At 45.9% G+C, this 15,719-nt stretch overlaps 1 protein-coding gene across 1 annotated transcript in view; it reads left to right on the top strand.

Annotated features, from left to right (window-relative positions):
* Positions 1 to 1,286: 1,286 nt before the first annotated feature.
* RCOR1 (REST corepressor 1) overlaps positions 1,287 to 15,719 on the top strand; it is an 82,436-nt gene continuing 68,003 nt past the window's right edge. Inside the window, exons 1-2 of the mRNA XM_040067344.2 lie at positions 1,287 to 1,580; positions 1,682 to 1,741. Coding sequence (XP_039923278.1) covers positions 1,394 to 1,580; positions 1,682 to 1,741 — 247 coding nt within the window. The 5' untranslated portion in view covers positions 1,287 to 1,393. The remainder of the gene's footprint in view (positions 1,581 to 1,681; positions 1,742 to 15,719) is intronic.

Genomic DNA, 15,719 nt, shown 5'->3' with positions numbered 1-15,719 from the left:
CAGCCCATTTTAGCTCCGGCGGGCCTGGATGCCCCGTTTCTCCCTCCCAGCAGCTCTCCCCCACGCCGTGCGGGTTTTCCCGACAGGAGCCTCGCGTGCCGAGGGAAGGGAACGCGGTGCCGCCGCCGCTTTTGTTCCCCGCCTCGCCCCGCTGCCGGGTCACGCCGGGGAAGGCACCGAGCGTGGGACGCGGCCGCCCCGCCGGGAGGGCTCCGCGCCGGCTCCGCCTCCGGGGCCGCGTGGGGAGCCGGGCGCTCCGCCGGGAATACGGGGCGAGGGGTCTGTTGCACGGCCGGGCCCCGAGCGCGGACCCCGGCTCGGCACAGGAGGCCAAGGGGGGAGCCGCGGAGTTACTTGAGGGGACCTGGGGCGGCGCCCGGGGCGAGGGCGACGGCAGCTCCTGGGCACCGTGCAAGACCCTCGGCTCTGCCCCGGGGGCAGCTGGCAGCGCCCTGCTGACGGGGCTGCACCGCCCACCCGCCCGTGCGGTGCCGCTCCCCGGCCGCTCCCCGGGCTCTCTCCGGCCCCGGCGCTGTCCCGCACTCTCGGCGCCGCTTCGGTCGGGCCGCCCCCCTGCTCTCCTCAGGCCACTCCTGGCCGCCGGAACCCCCACCCCCTCGTCGGACTGTCGCCGCTACTGCCGGCGGGAGCCGTCCCAAACAGACCAAGCACAGATCCCCGACCCCGCCGGGCTCAGCTTTTTTCCCCCGGGAAACTGAGCTTTGTATGGAATCCCATTCAAACCACGCCGTAATCTTCCGCCGCGGGGGTAGGCGGTTGGGGGGGGGGGGGCAAAGTAGTCCCTCGCCACGCTCCTCCCGGCTCCGAGTTCCCGGTGGGGCGGCGGAACCGGGCCCGAGCCGGGGGAGCGGCCGGGGAGGGGCTCGCCGGCGGGGGGCGCGGCCCCGCCTCCCGTCCGCTCCGCTCGGAGCAGAGGAGCGCGGAGCAGAGGTATCGCGGGGCGGAGAGATCGCGGAGCCCGCACACACTCGGCCCGCGATCCGCCTCCACCGCGCCCAGCGAACGGAAGCGCCGGGCCGCCGCGATGGACAGGCGGCGCCGGCCAATCGGCGGGCGGGATGGCCTCCCAAAATGTAGGTTTGGCCAATGGGAAGGGGCAGGAGCGGGCGGAGGCGGGGCTGGCCGCGGGCAGCAGCGCAGGTTGAGCGGAGTCCCAGCGCAGGGCTGGGATGAGCCTCAAAGTTCGGGGCGGTCGCGGTGGGGGATGTAGCAGCGCCGCCACCGCCGCGCACCGGCCCGGCCCGCCCCGGCTCCTGCACGCCCTTGGCGCCTCCCACAGCCCCCCCCCCTCCCCCCGCAGTTTTTAAACTCTGATCTTCTCCCCCCACCCCTTCCCTTCTTCTCCACACCCCCCCTCCCCTTCCTCCCCTAAATGCCAGCCATGATCGAGAAGGGCCCGGAGGTCTCGGGGAAACGGCGGGGCAGGAACCAGAACGCCGCCGGGGCGAATAATAACAACAACGGCGGCAGCAAAAGTTTATCCGCCGCCCCTAACGGCAACAGCAGCGTGAACTCCTGGGAGGAGGGGAGCTCGGGGTCGTCCAGCGATGAGGAGCACGGTGAGGAGCGGGTGCGGGGTGCGTTTTTTTGGGGGCGGGGGGGGAGTTATAGGGGCCGCTCGGGCCCACGCGGGTAACGCTTCTCCCTCTGCCTCCCTCAGCTGGCGGCGGAATGAGGGTCGGGCCGCAGTACCAGGCGGTGGTCCCTGATTTCGACCCCGGTAAGTCTTTATTATGTTTTAAAGGGGGCAACTCCTCCCCCTCATCCAGTGCTTTGGACCCCTCCCGATGTGCGGGGGTACTCCCCCTCCCCCCCCCCCCCCGCCGGGTTCCGCTCATCGGGTCCAAAAATAATTTCCCCTTAATTCCACTCTCAAACACCCAGAGCAAGAAAAAGGACCCCCCCCTCCCTCCCCCCTTCTCCAGCGCACACGGTTGATAAAAGAAGTCTCGATGCTTTCCAGAGGGCGCTTTGCAGGCAGGGAGGAACAGGGAAGCTGGCAGGGCTGGAGGAGGCAGGAGATGGCAGTTGGGTGGGTTTGTTTTTTTTTTCTTCTTCTTCTTTCTTTCTTTCTTTTTCTTTTTTTTTCTTTAGTTCGGTTTTTTTTTTTTTTTAAATTTTAATTTTTTTGTTTGTTTGTTTGTTCCACCCTCTCATGAACTCGTGTTTCTGTGGTCTCAGTGATAGGGGTGGAACTAAAAGACATCAAGTTATAATTGTAATTTTTTTCGAAGGTATTTAGAAGTGACCTAGGTCTGTATTTTAATTTTCTCTCTTCCTAAGAAGCTGGTTGCCTCAGTCCTCCAGAAGAAAAAATAAAAAAAATGTTTCACGTTCCAGCTATTATGCTGCAGTTCTTTGTAAGCTAATTTAAAGTGGTATGGAAGCAAATTTTGAGCAAACAAAGGAATTGGGGCTGTGCTGAAAGGCAGGTGCTGGAAACACGGTAGTACTGATGTATCTCTGTGTATAGAAAGACAGGCTGTTGACCTCTTTAGTTCGAAATCTAAGCTTTTTTTTTTTTTTTTTTTTTTTTTTTTTTTTTTTTTTTTTTGTATTGTTCCTTTGTAAGTGGAGGTTGTAGCTGGTGAAAACCCTCCTTCTGTCTGGAGATCCTGGCGTTTGGAGTTGTCCCTTTGCCCAGCCCAAACTTAATTGAATCCTCCGCACCTCTCACACTAAAACAAAAAGAATGGTGTGGAAAGCCACCGTGTCTCCTTATCGAATAACGCTGAGAGTTACTATTGTGTGGACTCAGGAAAAAGATTTATCATGGGTCATCCTCAGACTATGCACTAATGTTGGATGCCTTTTTTATTATTAAATAGATATGTCTGTTCCTAACTGTTAAGATCTCAGGGTGGGGGGGAGGGCAAAGAGGATTTTTTTTTTCCTTAAGTTTAGTATTGCTTATATTCATTTACAGAATAATTTTTTCCCACTCCTTCCCCCCCTTCGTTTTCTTGACAAAATAAGATACAAGGGAGGTCCATTTCTTGGTTGACCAGGAGGAAGAAGCGGGTGGGCATGGGGGAGGAGGAGGAGAAGGGAGGGGGAGGAAGGGGGAGCTGTTAGCTAGGCAGCAGTTGACACTGGTTTTCAATCTGTAGGTCAAACACAGCATTTCTGTAGCGCACAACGTGCATCGAACTGCCTTATCAGCCACGAATCACAACAATACTTGGGCTTTATGGTCACCCTGGTGAATTATGCTCTTTTGAGCAATTCATTTCTCTGATATAATATGTGGAGGGGGGGAAAATACTGTGAGCCGCTTCCTCACTGTTCTGTACTCAGATGTACATTGTTCTGGTTTAAACTTACAGACCGTACAGTGACCTATACAAAGCTTATTGCTTTCTGTGCTGTGTGGAGTGGAAGGGAGGGGAAGTGTGTGAGGTGAAGAAACAAATTTTTTTTCTGAGTAATCTGTACCCTAACACGGGATCAGCAGGTGATTGTGTTTGAGTACACATTGTAATACAGCAAGTGCATAGTAGGTTCACCCAAAGTAAATGATCATTCTTCTCATGACCTGAGTGGACATCAGATCCACCTTTACTGAGCTCTGGGTTTTTTGGTTTTTTTTCTGTTTCTGAAAAGTAAACCTTTTAGTTAAGAAGTTTGGGGTAAACTTTCATCTGCTTGTCTGTGGAAGACTTTGTTTCCTGTCTTGTGGAATTACCCAGGAATAATTTTGCAATGCCATGTTGTTCCCTGAATTTTGTAATTTCTTCTTGGTCCTAAAGGCTAAAAGCTACCTTAAGTTTATTTGTTGTCTCTCTTGTTTCCCTCTTTAAGGAAGGCTTATTTCGGGTTTTCTAACATGCTGCACTGCGACCTTTTGACTAAAACTGTTCAGTTGTCCCATCTCACTGGTAATGTCAAAAGTTAAATCTAGGAAATCGTGTTATCAGAGTGCACAGATGCTGTGTCTGTTTCTCACTAAAAATTTTAGTGACTGGTTAAACAAAAGATCCTAAAGCTTGAAAGTTGTTTGTTGTTGAGTTGTGGAGGCTTTCACCTTCAGGTTAGCTGCCTGGGAAAATGGGAAGTGCTTGTGCTGCTCTGACTGTGTGTGAGGGGAAAATAACACAGACCAGGCCTTGTGTGTAGTTTTATTTTAAACTTAATGTTCAATTATACCTTGGGTTTGGCTGAAGTATATCTGTAACTGTTTATTCTTACATCAGCATTTTACGTGGCAGTTCCTCCGTCCCCATGCAGAGGGGCAGAGAAAGCATTTCGTTTCACTTCTCAGCCACATGTGAGCTGCTGCAAAGAGCAGTGAAATTAGGGAAGCTTTGTAAGGTCTGAAATCCTTCTCTGTGGAGCTGCAGGAGAAAAGAAAGGTAGAACAAGGCAGTGGTGGGATGTTAATCTGTGTATCATGAGTTAAATAGTCAGAGAAGAGCAAAAAACTATTGCATGGTATGGCCTGTGAGTGAAGAGAGTGCTCTCAGTGGTTGCCTAAGTTTAGGAAGTGAAGGGACTTCATCTTTTTGTTAGAAAGTTCTTGTCTCTCCCTTGCTTTACCAGAGTATGAGGAAAAGGGTTAAGGGTTGTGCTGCTTTGTTTTTTCCTTCATCCTTGAAAGAAAATGACAGTTGCAAAAACCAGAAAATGACAAGTTCACATTCTAAATTAAAATACCTTGGTGTAAGTATAATATTCCTTGTGGCTAAAACTTGTTGTGGCAGTGGCCAAGGAAAGGCCTGATGTGATTCTTTGACTGTAAAAATGCTCGTGGCTGGAATCCTCTGTAGGAGGTGGTTCTTACTCACAGCTCCTTTATTAAGTCTCTTTACAGTGACAAGGCATATTCCAAGGCCTGTAGGTTCTTTGCTGAAGTTAATGTTGCCATCCTTTTTACCTATCCCAATCTCCCCGTGTTTTGGGAAAGTATGTTCTTACTACATTGATCCCGCTTCCTTTATTATCTCAAAAACTTATAGCTTTATTATTATTTGTATAATAAGAGTAGCTGTACAGTAAAGGCAAGGCTTTTGCAGAGGCAATGTGTGTATTAAACAAGCCAGTTCAGCCTGGGAAAAGAATAGGCAAAACTTCTTGGGCTGAAAATCCCATGCCAGAGCTCACTAAACTCAGTAAAACTTGCACTTCAGCTATGCTTCTCTGTTTGGCCTTGAGTTCACAGATGTGATGTGAAAAATTGCTACTGTGTCTGCTATTTCTTCTCTTATTAGAGCTCAGAATCAATTATTTGCCAGCCCAAAATTCTGTGTGTTAAACAAAGGCTGATACTGGTAGGTCAGCATTTCTTGTGAGTTCTGAATCAGACACGGAAGATTTTGAAGAGGCAAACTACTATGGTTCTTTTAATCCATACGAATGAAACCCACATGTCCTGTTAATGGAAAAACTCAGTGGAAGGAAACATTGCATATCCTAAAGCTAAATAAAAGTCTTTCGTATGGGGAAGCACTGATACTGTACTTGACTGTTTTATTTGCTGCTTATTAATTTATGCTGTTGGAACACTGAAAATACGAGGAAGAAAACATTAGTGAGCACTTTAACACAGCCAGTGAATTTCACTAATGATTAAAGCTTCCATAATTTTGAGGAATGTTAAATAACTCCCTGAAGAGAACAGTTACTCCCAAATTTTGACTTGTATTGAATGCAGACTAACTTTTTTTTTGTCCTTTGTAGCTGTAAAACTTTAGATTTCCTTATTTGTTGCAATGGCAGTAAAAATACGAGCCACATCTTTTGTCTTTGGACATTGGTTATGTTGGTCATCTTTGGAACGCAGATTCTGGGGCTCTTTCCAGTAGAAATAGATGAGGAAAAGCAGGTTTGACTCAACAGCGTCTTGTGGAAATGCAAATTTGGGATGTATGTCAGCTGTGAGACTTCAATCCCTTGCTTGCAGTGTTGCTGTCTTCCCAGTTTTTTGGTTTTGTACTGTAACAATAAAAGTAAAGATGGTGGAAGGAAATCCATCTGTAGTCCTTTCACCCCTCGGTTCAGAAAAGCCTACTAGAACGTGCTCGCTGCCAGAATGTCATTAATCCTTGAGGAGCTTGTCCTCTGATCCACACTGTTAGCTGCACTCTGTGTGCTCCTGCACAAACAGTAGGTATTTCCAGACCTTCTTTCATGATCAAGACTCTGTTGTTTTAGCATTGCCAAAAAAATGAAAGGGAAAAAACCCCCAAAAACCCACCAACTCTTTTCACTATAGTGAGAAACCTTGTCAGTGTAGTTGTGTCTAAGAAGAGTTGAAAAAAAAACCCAAACAAGATAGTCGCTGCTGTCTCTTATCTGGAGTGCCCAATCATGTGTGGAAGTGGTGGCATGGCCGTGTCCTAGGGGAAGAAGCTAATACATCCATCCAACTCTGGCTGTTAAAATGTGCCTACTCTCTGCCTATTTAGGTTCAAAGGTTGAAAGTATAATATTGAGACAGCCCCTAGGTATCTGATTCCCTTAGAACTATTGTATTTCTCTGGTGGTTATAAAGGCCATGTTTTATTAGGTTGTATCATCTGCTGCTTCATGGGGTTCTGGGCAGAGGCACCTATTGACCTGCACAATCAGATCTGTAACCTTTTAACGAGGTTATTATAAGCCCCCTTATGACTTACACTTGACAAGTCCAACTCTCTTGCTTTTTCTGGTTCTTTCTTGGCAGCTAGTCCTGTGCCTCCCAGTCTTAATAGTTTGTAAGTAGTCTGAGTACCCAATGGGTGTAGAGAAAATGGTGTTTTGCTGAACGGACTCATTCGAAAAGGGATGAGGAAAAAAAAAAAAGTGCTTTTTAGGTGAGACTTTGGGATCTCCATCTAAGCAAGTGGAACTTTCAAAACCAAACTCCTGAAACTGGAAATACTGGTATCCTGGAAAGCTATCTCATCTCTTCATATGACTATGCCTTAAACTCAACAGGCAGGAACTCAGTGCAACAGTCCCTTTGGAAAAGAAGGAAGAGTTAAGAGGGTGTTTGATCTAATCAGAAATGCCAGACCATAATGTACTAATGCCCAGGGTGTTTGGACTGATAGAGGCTGCTTGGTGTCTTGGTAAGACAGCATGCACACATGCCTTGGGTCTTTCACTGTTGTTTGAGGAGAGGTACATCATCCCCAACAAGAGTGTGTTTTCAGAATTAGCTGGTGGAAGATTTAGATACTGCAGGTTTTCTCTTAAGCCCTGGTGGGAGAAGAGGAGCTTTTCTCCCTAGATGTAGTCTGCTCAGTGCCATACCTCCTCATAGGCTATATTTACCTTGCCCTCCTCAGAGGTCACAGCCTCTGTGAATGTGCTGTAGTGCAGAGCAGATGAGAAGGTCCTCGACCTCCAGCCTTTACCAGAAACTGTTGCCAAAGCCTTGGGTTTTTGTTTCAGCGCTGTAGGAACGTAGGTACAAAGGGTCAGGCTGGTGTCCAGCAGCCTTGGGGAAAGGGGGAAGGTGACTCCTGCTGTCTCTTTACTGAGCTGGCAACTCTGCTGGTGTGTGGGTGAATCTGTCTCACCTTTATCTGTCATTGGTACGTACTCTGGTCCAATCTCCAGGGCAGGAAAGGCTGCAGTTCTGCTGCTACTGAGTGAAGCTGACTTGTAGATGCTGACACTTTAGCTTATCTTGTGTTTTTAAAATCTACCTTGGAGAAAAAGGTGAGTAGTGCTTAAGTTGGGAACTTTGTTATCCATACCTCTGGCGCCTCAGCAGGAGTACAGCAGTTGGTTTGGTGTTGTATCTTCTTCACGCATGGGCTGCTCACCAGAGGGGAGGCCAGTTTTGAGCCTGTGTTGCTCAGTGGTCAGCTTTCACCCAGCCTGTTCCCTCGTCCTGTGAATGGGTGCAGAGGCTCTAGTGGTGAGCACAGCTCCCACTCAGACATGTTTCAAGGCATGGCTTTGGAGCTTTCTCATTATTCAAATAGCACCAAGAACATCCTTCTCAAACCTTAATGCCGTTGTAAACAAACAAATCTCAGTGGAGCCAAAGCCTGTGGCTTCCTTCCCTGCCTGGCACATGCAGTGTTTGTATGTGGAGGTAATAGCTGTCTCATGTACTGACAAATGTATTAATGCCTGGACTGGAATTAATACTAGGTAGAGTGACTGCTTTGTTCTTCATAGCTGGTTCCTGCTGCTTAATGAGGTGCTCTTAAAACTCTTGTTTTCGGTCCTAGTTAGGTCTCTGACTTGGCCAAGTGAAGGCTTAGAGCTCCCTGTGATTAGTCATTATAATTAGCTCGGAAATCTTTGCCTCTGTGATCAAGGCGCACTGTATAATGCGGCTTATAGTGGGCTCTAGCCCTGTCACATACCTTCAGAGTAGTATGGATGACAGTGCTCTACTGGACATATGCATGTATTTAACGGTGTTGGAACTTTAATATGTAATTCCTTAATATGTGCCAGGAAGGTAAATCTGAAGTAACTGCCTCCTCAGAAGCTTGTGGTTAGTGCTAGTCCCTGCTTCCCTTAGACAGGGCAATTTCTGGTCATGGCCAAGGCTTGCCTTACCCATACCAAGCGTGTGGTAAGATTGAGATGTGGTGACCAGTAGCTGAGTATAGAGAGCAAATGAAAAAGAAAACTTTGGGGTAGTTAGAATATGCCCCTTTCCTAGGAAGTCCATACATCTTTCTGCTCTGGGTGACCTTGTCTTTTGAGGCTTAGACTTGGTGGTATAACAAGATGAGCAATCCCACATTAGGTGTTTAAACTTGAAAGAGCGGTTTGAAATTCAGTTCTTGAAAATACAAAGTTGATTTGTAAGCTAAACTTGATCTTAAAAAGCATTTTTTAAGGAATGCTTGATTAAGTGTCTCTTTCTTTAAAATTTTCAAGCCTTTAATTTATCATTCCATATGAAAGTTTTGATGACTTTGTGCTTTCTGAAAGTGCAAGAACATGTATTCAGTCTTAGTGAAGACAGTGAAAGTTTTTCCAGCATACTGGAGAATTGAGCTGCTTTTATGCTCAAAAACATTGTTTTGGAATGCAACTGGTTGTGGTGAGCACTGGCTTTAAGAATTGCAGGTCAAACTTGGTAAATTTTCTGTACTTCTTATGTAAGGTTTTGTGATGAAACCAGAGGGTTTAACCTACCTTTCCAAGTATCTTCAAGAATTCAGCTCTGTGCAGCAGCTTGCTCTTTGAACTTCATAAAGGAAGTATTGGTAAATGTTGCCTCTCTGGGGGGAGGAGGATGCAGCAGTGTGATAAAATTACAAAAATCCCCTCTTGTGAGACAATTCTAGTCTATTCTTCTCCATTTAGCCCTGTCTCTCTATGGTGCAGGTATGTCTATGGGACATCAGTAGGGTCTCATAGGTACTTTGTGTGTGTGACCATGTGTGTGTCTGAAAAAATACCCCCCGCCCTTTTAGGGGTAGGAGTTTAAGGTTGTGAGTTTTTGTCCTTAATCTTTCTTGCCCCCTCCCCTAGCTCTGTGCTCTTCACCTGGATGGATTTCAAGTCCTTAGAGAGCTTGCTTTTGCTGTGCAGTTGTCTAATTAGGGGTGTCTAGCCACATGGCAGTATATTGTAGATTTTCAGTTCTGCTCCCTGTAGGTATCCGAGATAACCTGCCATGGTAGCTTGTGCATGTACTCTTAGATGACTGGATGTTTTATCAGGTTGGCTTTAGTTCATAGAGAGACTTTGATTTGAAAGTTTGGTATTGAAAAGAATTACTAGTGTACATGACCTTGAATTGGTGTCCTCCTAGACTTTGTAACCGTAATGTGAAAGCACAGCAACAAATGTGTAATCGTAGTTGTGGCTTCTGGGTTCAGAAATCCCTAAGGAATATGTATAAACAAGGCTTGCATGCAGGGTACAATGCCTGCTGGTCCCTGGAGAGGGTACAGAGAGATTCTAGTTCTGCGTGGGGCTTGGGGATGGATAAAGCCCAAGAAAAAACCTCTATTGAGTAGGAAATCACCTTCTGTCTGGAAGAACTGAATTGGCAGGACTGGGAAAATCTGGTCTACATAATGGCATTGGTTTTGAAGCAATTCTTTACATACAGCGTGCATTTAAAATGCAAGGAGTATTTTTCTCTTGCCTCTGACTTCCTACCTTCTTTGGGTGTCTAAACTTATCCCCTGTTCTTGTCAATAATACTGGCTTGAGTTTTGGCCCCGTGTAAATGATGACAGGGGGGATTTTTCTCCTCCCACCCTGTGCTGAGAGCCCACTGCCCCATGCAGCAGGTGCTCCTGGCTGGAGTTGTGCATAGTTCTGCATTTAGGTTGCTAACAGCTGTGTGAGAAGCTAAAAGTGTTGCATCTGTAACCCAAGCTTTTTTCTTCTAAAGAGCGTAAAATGATCAGTGATACCAGTGTTCATATCTATTCCTTTGGCTGACGTCTCTCCATCCTTAGGAGGGAGCCGGTGTAGGTGCTTCTGGGAGGAGTAAAGGACTGTGAAGTCAGGCATGCATACCAGGTGTAGCATTTATACTTTCTCGGTATTGTTTTCTGTCTGGGAATCTTAAAGATGTCCCTCCTGGGACCCTTGTGCTGATTTGTGCAGCTGCTACCACACTGTTCGTGACAGTAGCCATGGGAACACAAGTAGGATGATACAAGTTTAAAACTCTAACTTGTTGCTAGGCAGACCCAGCTCAATGTGTGGATTAAGTAGTCTTAACAAAAACAAAAAAAACACCACTCCAAATATTCTGCCACTTCTGTGGGGGAAGACAGCTAGGCTCACCCCTAACTCAGGGTCTTTCTTTAGGCTGGCAGAATGAAATCAGCCCCAGAAGAGTCCCCTGACTCCAGCCAACCTTGGGGGAAACCCCTCTTGTACATCTGAATCATGAGTAGGTGGTGGCTGGGGGGTGGCAGTTTCAGCAGGTAGGTTTTGACACAACCTTTTGTAAAAAACCAAGTGCTGTGAAGTAAAGCTGTGTGCCTCTCAATGCAAAACCATTGTGCCACTCAGTCTAAAAGTTTTAGTCTGCGTTAAAATAGGTACTGCTACAAGTGACATACATCTAAACAAAGGTCATGGGCTTAAAATATCACAAGATCACTTTTAAACTGTCTGTAAAAATTAAAATTATGACTAAGGCAAGGTAAACACCTTCAAAAATTGCACTGCTTTTGCACACTGTTAGCGTAGGTGCTCTACGTGTTGCATGAGCCGGTGTAGCCCTTTTAACTTGTTGGTAAGTTGTTCCGTCCCAGGCTTGTGTTTTGGCATTTTACGTTCAAGAAGCAAGGGCAGCCTGTTCCCTCATGTTATTTTTGTTGTCAGCATCTGACAAAGGATGTATGGCACATTATGGGGGCCCAGAGGGAACTGGAGGCCCAAACTTTCAGGGAGTGATGGCCCCTTGTATGCTACTTGAAGGCTGAACTCCAGCATGTCTTTGTCCCTGCAGCTGTTGGCTTCCTGTATCACAGCAGTAATTAGTTATGCTCTGGCCACTGGTTTAAATGGATCTTTTTTATTTTATAAACATTTGCTCTGCAGTAACTGTCATTCCTGTTGGAATAAGGCCATTTATAGAGATGCTCCCAATTACCACCTGCTCTTTTTCTTTCTTAGCAAAATACACTCTTACCTAATTTAACCTCCCACAGCAATTGCTTTGCAGTTGTTTTCTCTTTGCATCTCTGCTCACTGCTATACCTTTTCCCTCTGACCACCCTGACAAACTGCAGTTGTCCTTGTTTGTGCTTCCATAAATTACCTGCTTCTGGGGAGAAAGCCTACTGGCTTGTTTCGCCCCAAACATTTTTGTAGTCAACTCTTGTAAGAAAAGATTTCTTTCCTTCCGTATGTCTCAGCCCTTTTTTTTTTTTTTGTTTGTTTCCTAAGTACTATTTGTGGTTCTCCAACTTTCATTAGTGTTTTAGTATAGTTTACAGATTCTGTCCACCCTCTTACCAACCCAGCCCTACTTGGATTTCTGCTTTTCTCTGTGCTTTTCAGTCCTCTTTCTTGGTACTTTGTTCATCCAGGAGACACACCCATGTCTGAGCTTCATTGTAGTTGTGTTGTCCCAACTTCCCTCTCAGGCTGGAAGAAAGTGGTCGTGATCTTTACTTTGTTATAATTTATCTCTGTAAGAGAGGGAAATATATCAGAATTCTGTCCCTTAACCTCTTTTACAGCTTGCATGCCTCTCTGGACATGGTATCTGCCTGCTTTTCAACCGTTTGTGTAGCAGTAATGTTTTTGCCTTTTCAGGCTCCTTAAGGCTTTTGTTTCACCACTGAAGAATTTTTGCCTCAGCTTCTCCCATGGAAGCCCCTTGTTCTTGTAGGAACAAATGCTCCCCCACACTTTAGCTGGTGGAGTATCTGTCTCTTTGGCCAGTGCTGTCACTCTTTGGAACTGTTGCTGCTGTGAGCAAACAGGTGTGTGAGAAAGGTGAGAGAGCTGATCTTTCCTTCAGCTAGGGCTGCCTGGGGAGCTGGCTGAGTGCTTGTCTGGAACCTTTAGCTGGCCCCTGCCTGCTGGACTCTGAGGCTGAATTATTGAGAGTAGCTCTGGAGCCTGTCCTACGAATTTGGAGAGAGAGGGGAGGTCTTCTTACCTGTTTTGTGAATAAAGCAAACCTGGAGGTTGCTGGCTGACTCAAATCTGCAGACAGTGAGGACATGCAAGAGCTTTTCTCTTTTCCATAGTCTCAGCCTTGTGCTTATCATTGCATGTGCTGGGGGGAGGCTCGGAGGGTACAGCTGGATCTCATCTGAAGTTCTCATCACCTCTCTTCTGTTTGGCTTTATGCAAGTATCGAATAACTTGGGAGAGAGGCTTGCTGGTGGGAACTTGGTGGTGGAAGGATGATTTTTTCAGAGCTGTCCTCTGGATTTCAGCCCAAGAGCTGAGTTGCTTGGCAGATCATTTCTTCCTGTGTGTACTGGCTCTGAGAAGTGGGTCTGCTCTCTGGGAAACTGCTGCATTGTCTAGCTCTAGCTCTTTTTATATTTTGGGTGGGTTTTTAGTCCTCTTGGTTTGTTTTTAAGATGATTCTCCCCCAAGATTTGCCTGGGATTGGGAGTGCATGGGTTCAGTTTCTTTTTTTGGATGATTTCAGGTGAAACAGTAAGCTGTCTTGCACACATGAGTCAGGTGCAGTCCTTGTGGTGCAAACAGGGCAGGCACAAATCCAGCCATTCTGCCAAACAGGCTGAAAATGGCAAGCGTTTAGGAGCATATTTGTGGATTTGGGTGAAAAACTACTTTTTCTACTGGAGCAGATGCAAAGTTGATTGGAATTGGGAGGTCTTGCAGTTTTGGAGGTCTGTGACTGGGGAACATCTGTGTGCTGGTGCAGAGTGGAGATGGCAACTGAGGCTGACCACTACTGGTTTGAAAGGATGGATGTAGATTGAGAAGACACTTATAAATGCTGAAGCTGTTTAAAGTGTGTGTGAGAGTAGTCACGTTAGGCAGATTCATGTTGTTTATTGTACTCAACTTGCTGAAGTTATGGAAGGATGGAGGAAAAGACAGAACTTCTTGAACCCCTAATGCTATTTTTAGAGATAACAAAAGTAAATAAATGAGTTTTTGGAGAGTTTGTCTTTGATGCAGTCCTTGTTGCTCAGATGCTTGCTGGGAAGGGGACTGTTTGATGCCCTCTTACCTGAGCCCTTGTGAAAGAGGCTCTGGGAGCCTACTCTGGGCTCCTCTTGGAACCAGCCATCTCCAGCTCAGTTTGGTGGAATGCTGTCCTGTCTGGTTATTGTTCTCTCCGCTGTGGCTGCTGTGTTGCCCACAGCAATACCTCTGTGGCAGCAGCCCCGTCCTTTTGTTTAAGCTGCTGAGAAGGAAACCACTGGGTGCAGTAGTGTTGCTTGTGAAATGATTTCAGTGTCTGCTGGGCAGGGGGATAGGAGGAGATGTGATGGGGTTTCTGAGAGAGATGGATAGGAGAAGTCATTTGTATATTAATATAGGCAGTGGATTTAATTCATGCAGCCAGGACTGGGACAGAACTTGGAGCAGGTGCACACCCAGAGCTTGCCTAAGTTGGATAGATGCCTGCTGAAATGTTTATCAAACATGAGAATAAAAGGAAAAAGGTTGTATTTAACCTTTTTTTTTGATGATGCATTTTAAAAATAGCTTATGTTTCTAAAGTCAGCAGCAGTTACAACCAGGGTTTGAAAAATGGACTTGGCACTTGTAAGACACAGTGGGAAACACCTGTGCTGCAATACACCCTGCAGCAGGAGGGGCTCCCAGGGTCTGGTGCTGCTTGCTTTCCCTGGTGCTTGTTGGCTCTTGCAGCAGAGCTCTCCTGGTGTGCTAGGATTGCCTTTGCACTCTTGCTGCTGCTCTGTTCTTCGTCATTCATCAGTAGACATAATTTGGCTTGATACCTGTATTTCATTGCTGTAAAAGTGAATCTTAGCCTTTGGAATAGAAAAGAATGAATCTAGTTACTCTTAGCTCAGTTTTTACCCTGGTAAGACTGTGGCATGCAGTTGAGGCACTGAAACTGCATCCAAACTAAGGAAGACACTACTGCACTAATGTGCTAATTTTATACTCTCACTTGGCAGGTTGCCTTTGTAATCAAAGGGCTGGAAATTTTTCAGTTTGAACAAAATGTTCTAAGTAGCTGTGCTCTAGGTGGAAACAGATTTGATATGGGATACTGCCTTCAAAAGAAATCCATCTTTCCATATCTTTCTGGGCATAGTTGTTCTAACTAAAATTCTCTTTCGTGACTGAGTGAAGCTGTAGCCAAGATCTTAGTAAGGAGTGGTGTTACCTCTGGAGTTTCCTTTGCAGAGGTATATTCCATCAATCTCTGCATCTCATGGGAATGGAGGGAAGGGGATATTTTCAAGAAGTACCTGGAAGCTTTAGGAATGACACTTGTAATGAATTTCAGCAAAACAATTCTATTGCATGTAATTTTCTCCCTGTTTGATTAATAACTGTTGCATGGGCTTGGTGGAGAACTTGGTCAAAATACAAAAACATTTTTAAACAAGTTTGAAAGAGAACGTCCTGGTGAGTTGTACAGTACTTGACACATAGAGATTATGCAGTAGGGAGTAAATACCTGATTCTTGTCAATAGTGTAAAAGTAATTAAAAGCATCTTTTAATGCCCTTGGGTTTTTTGCCCTTTGTTTCAGGGAATCGGTGACCACTGACTGGAGAACATATGTATCCAGATTTACTTTTCCAACAAAAATGTCCGCAGGAACAGAAAAATCACAAAGCAGTCACATATTTCTAAAGTGGTTTGAAATGGAATGCTAACTCAAAGACTATGTTTATATTACTGGAAAGCTTAAAGCAAACGGCAGAATTGCTTTCAGGCTGTATGAAACGTGTCTTTCTGTTGCCCTCAAGTTTTATTTATTTTTTTTTTAAGTAACTTCCAGTGTTCATGAATCTAATACAGAAATTTCAATATGCTATTTTCTAATGAGCCTAAAATTTCTCCTCCTGCAATACTGTAATGAGAGCTGACTGCTGAACTTCATTGCTTTGAGTTTGAGATGAAACAAAACTCTGTGTGCCATATGTTAAAAGGACAAGCTGACTTGACATCAGCAATGTGTTTTATCTTGTGCATTTTGGCAAGATTTTATAGTCCTGGAGGGCAACTGTAGGGAGAGAGAAATCGGTGAAGATTCAAGAATGATGTGAGAAGGACTTGTGAAGTCAGCAGGGCTGGAAGCTTAAGTGCCTGAGATGGGAGGTGGGTAATAGAAAAAAGGAAGAAAA

The sequence above is a fragment of the Hirundo rustica genome, chromosome 6, assembly GCF_015227805.2.
Source record: "Hirundo rustica isolate bHirRus1 chromosome 6, bHirRus1.pri.v3, whole genome shotgun sequence".
In the NCBI taxonomy this organism is placed as follows: domain Eukaryota; kingdom Metazoa; phylum Chordata; class Aves; order Passeriformes; family Hirundinidae; genus Hirundo; species Hirundo rustica.
The sequence above is the reverse complement of the archived record's forward strand: the minus strand, read 5'-3'. Positions and strand labels throughout refer to the sequence as shown.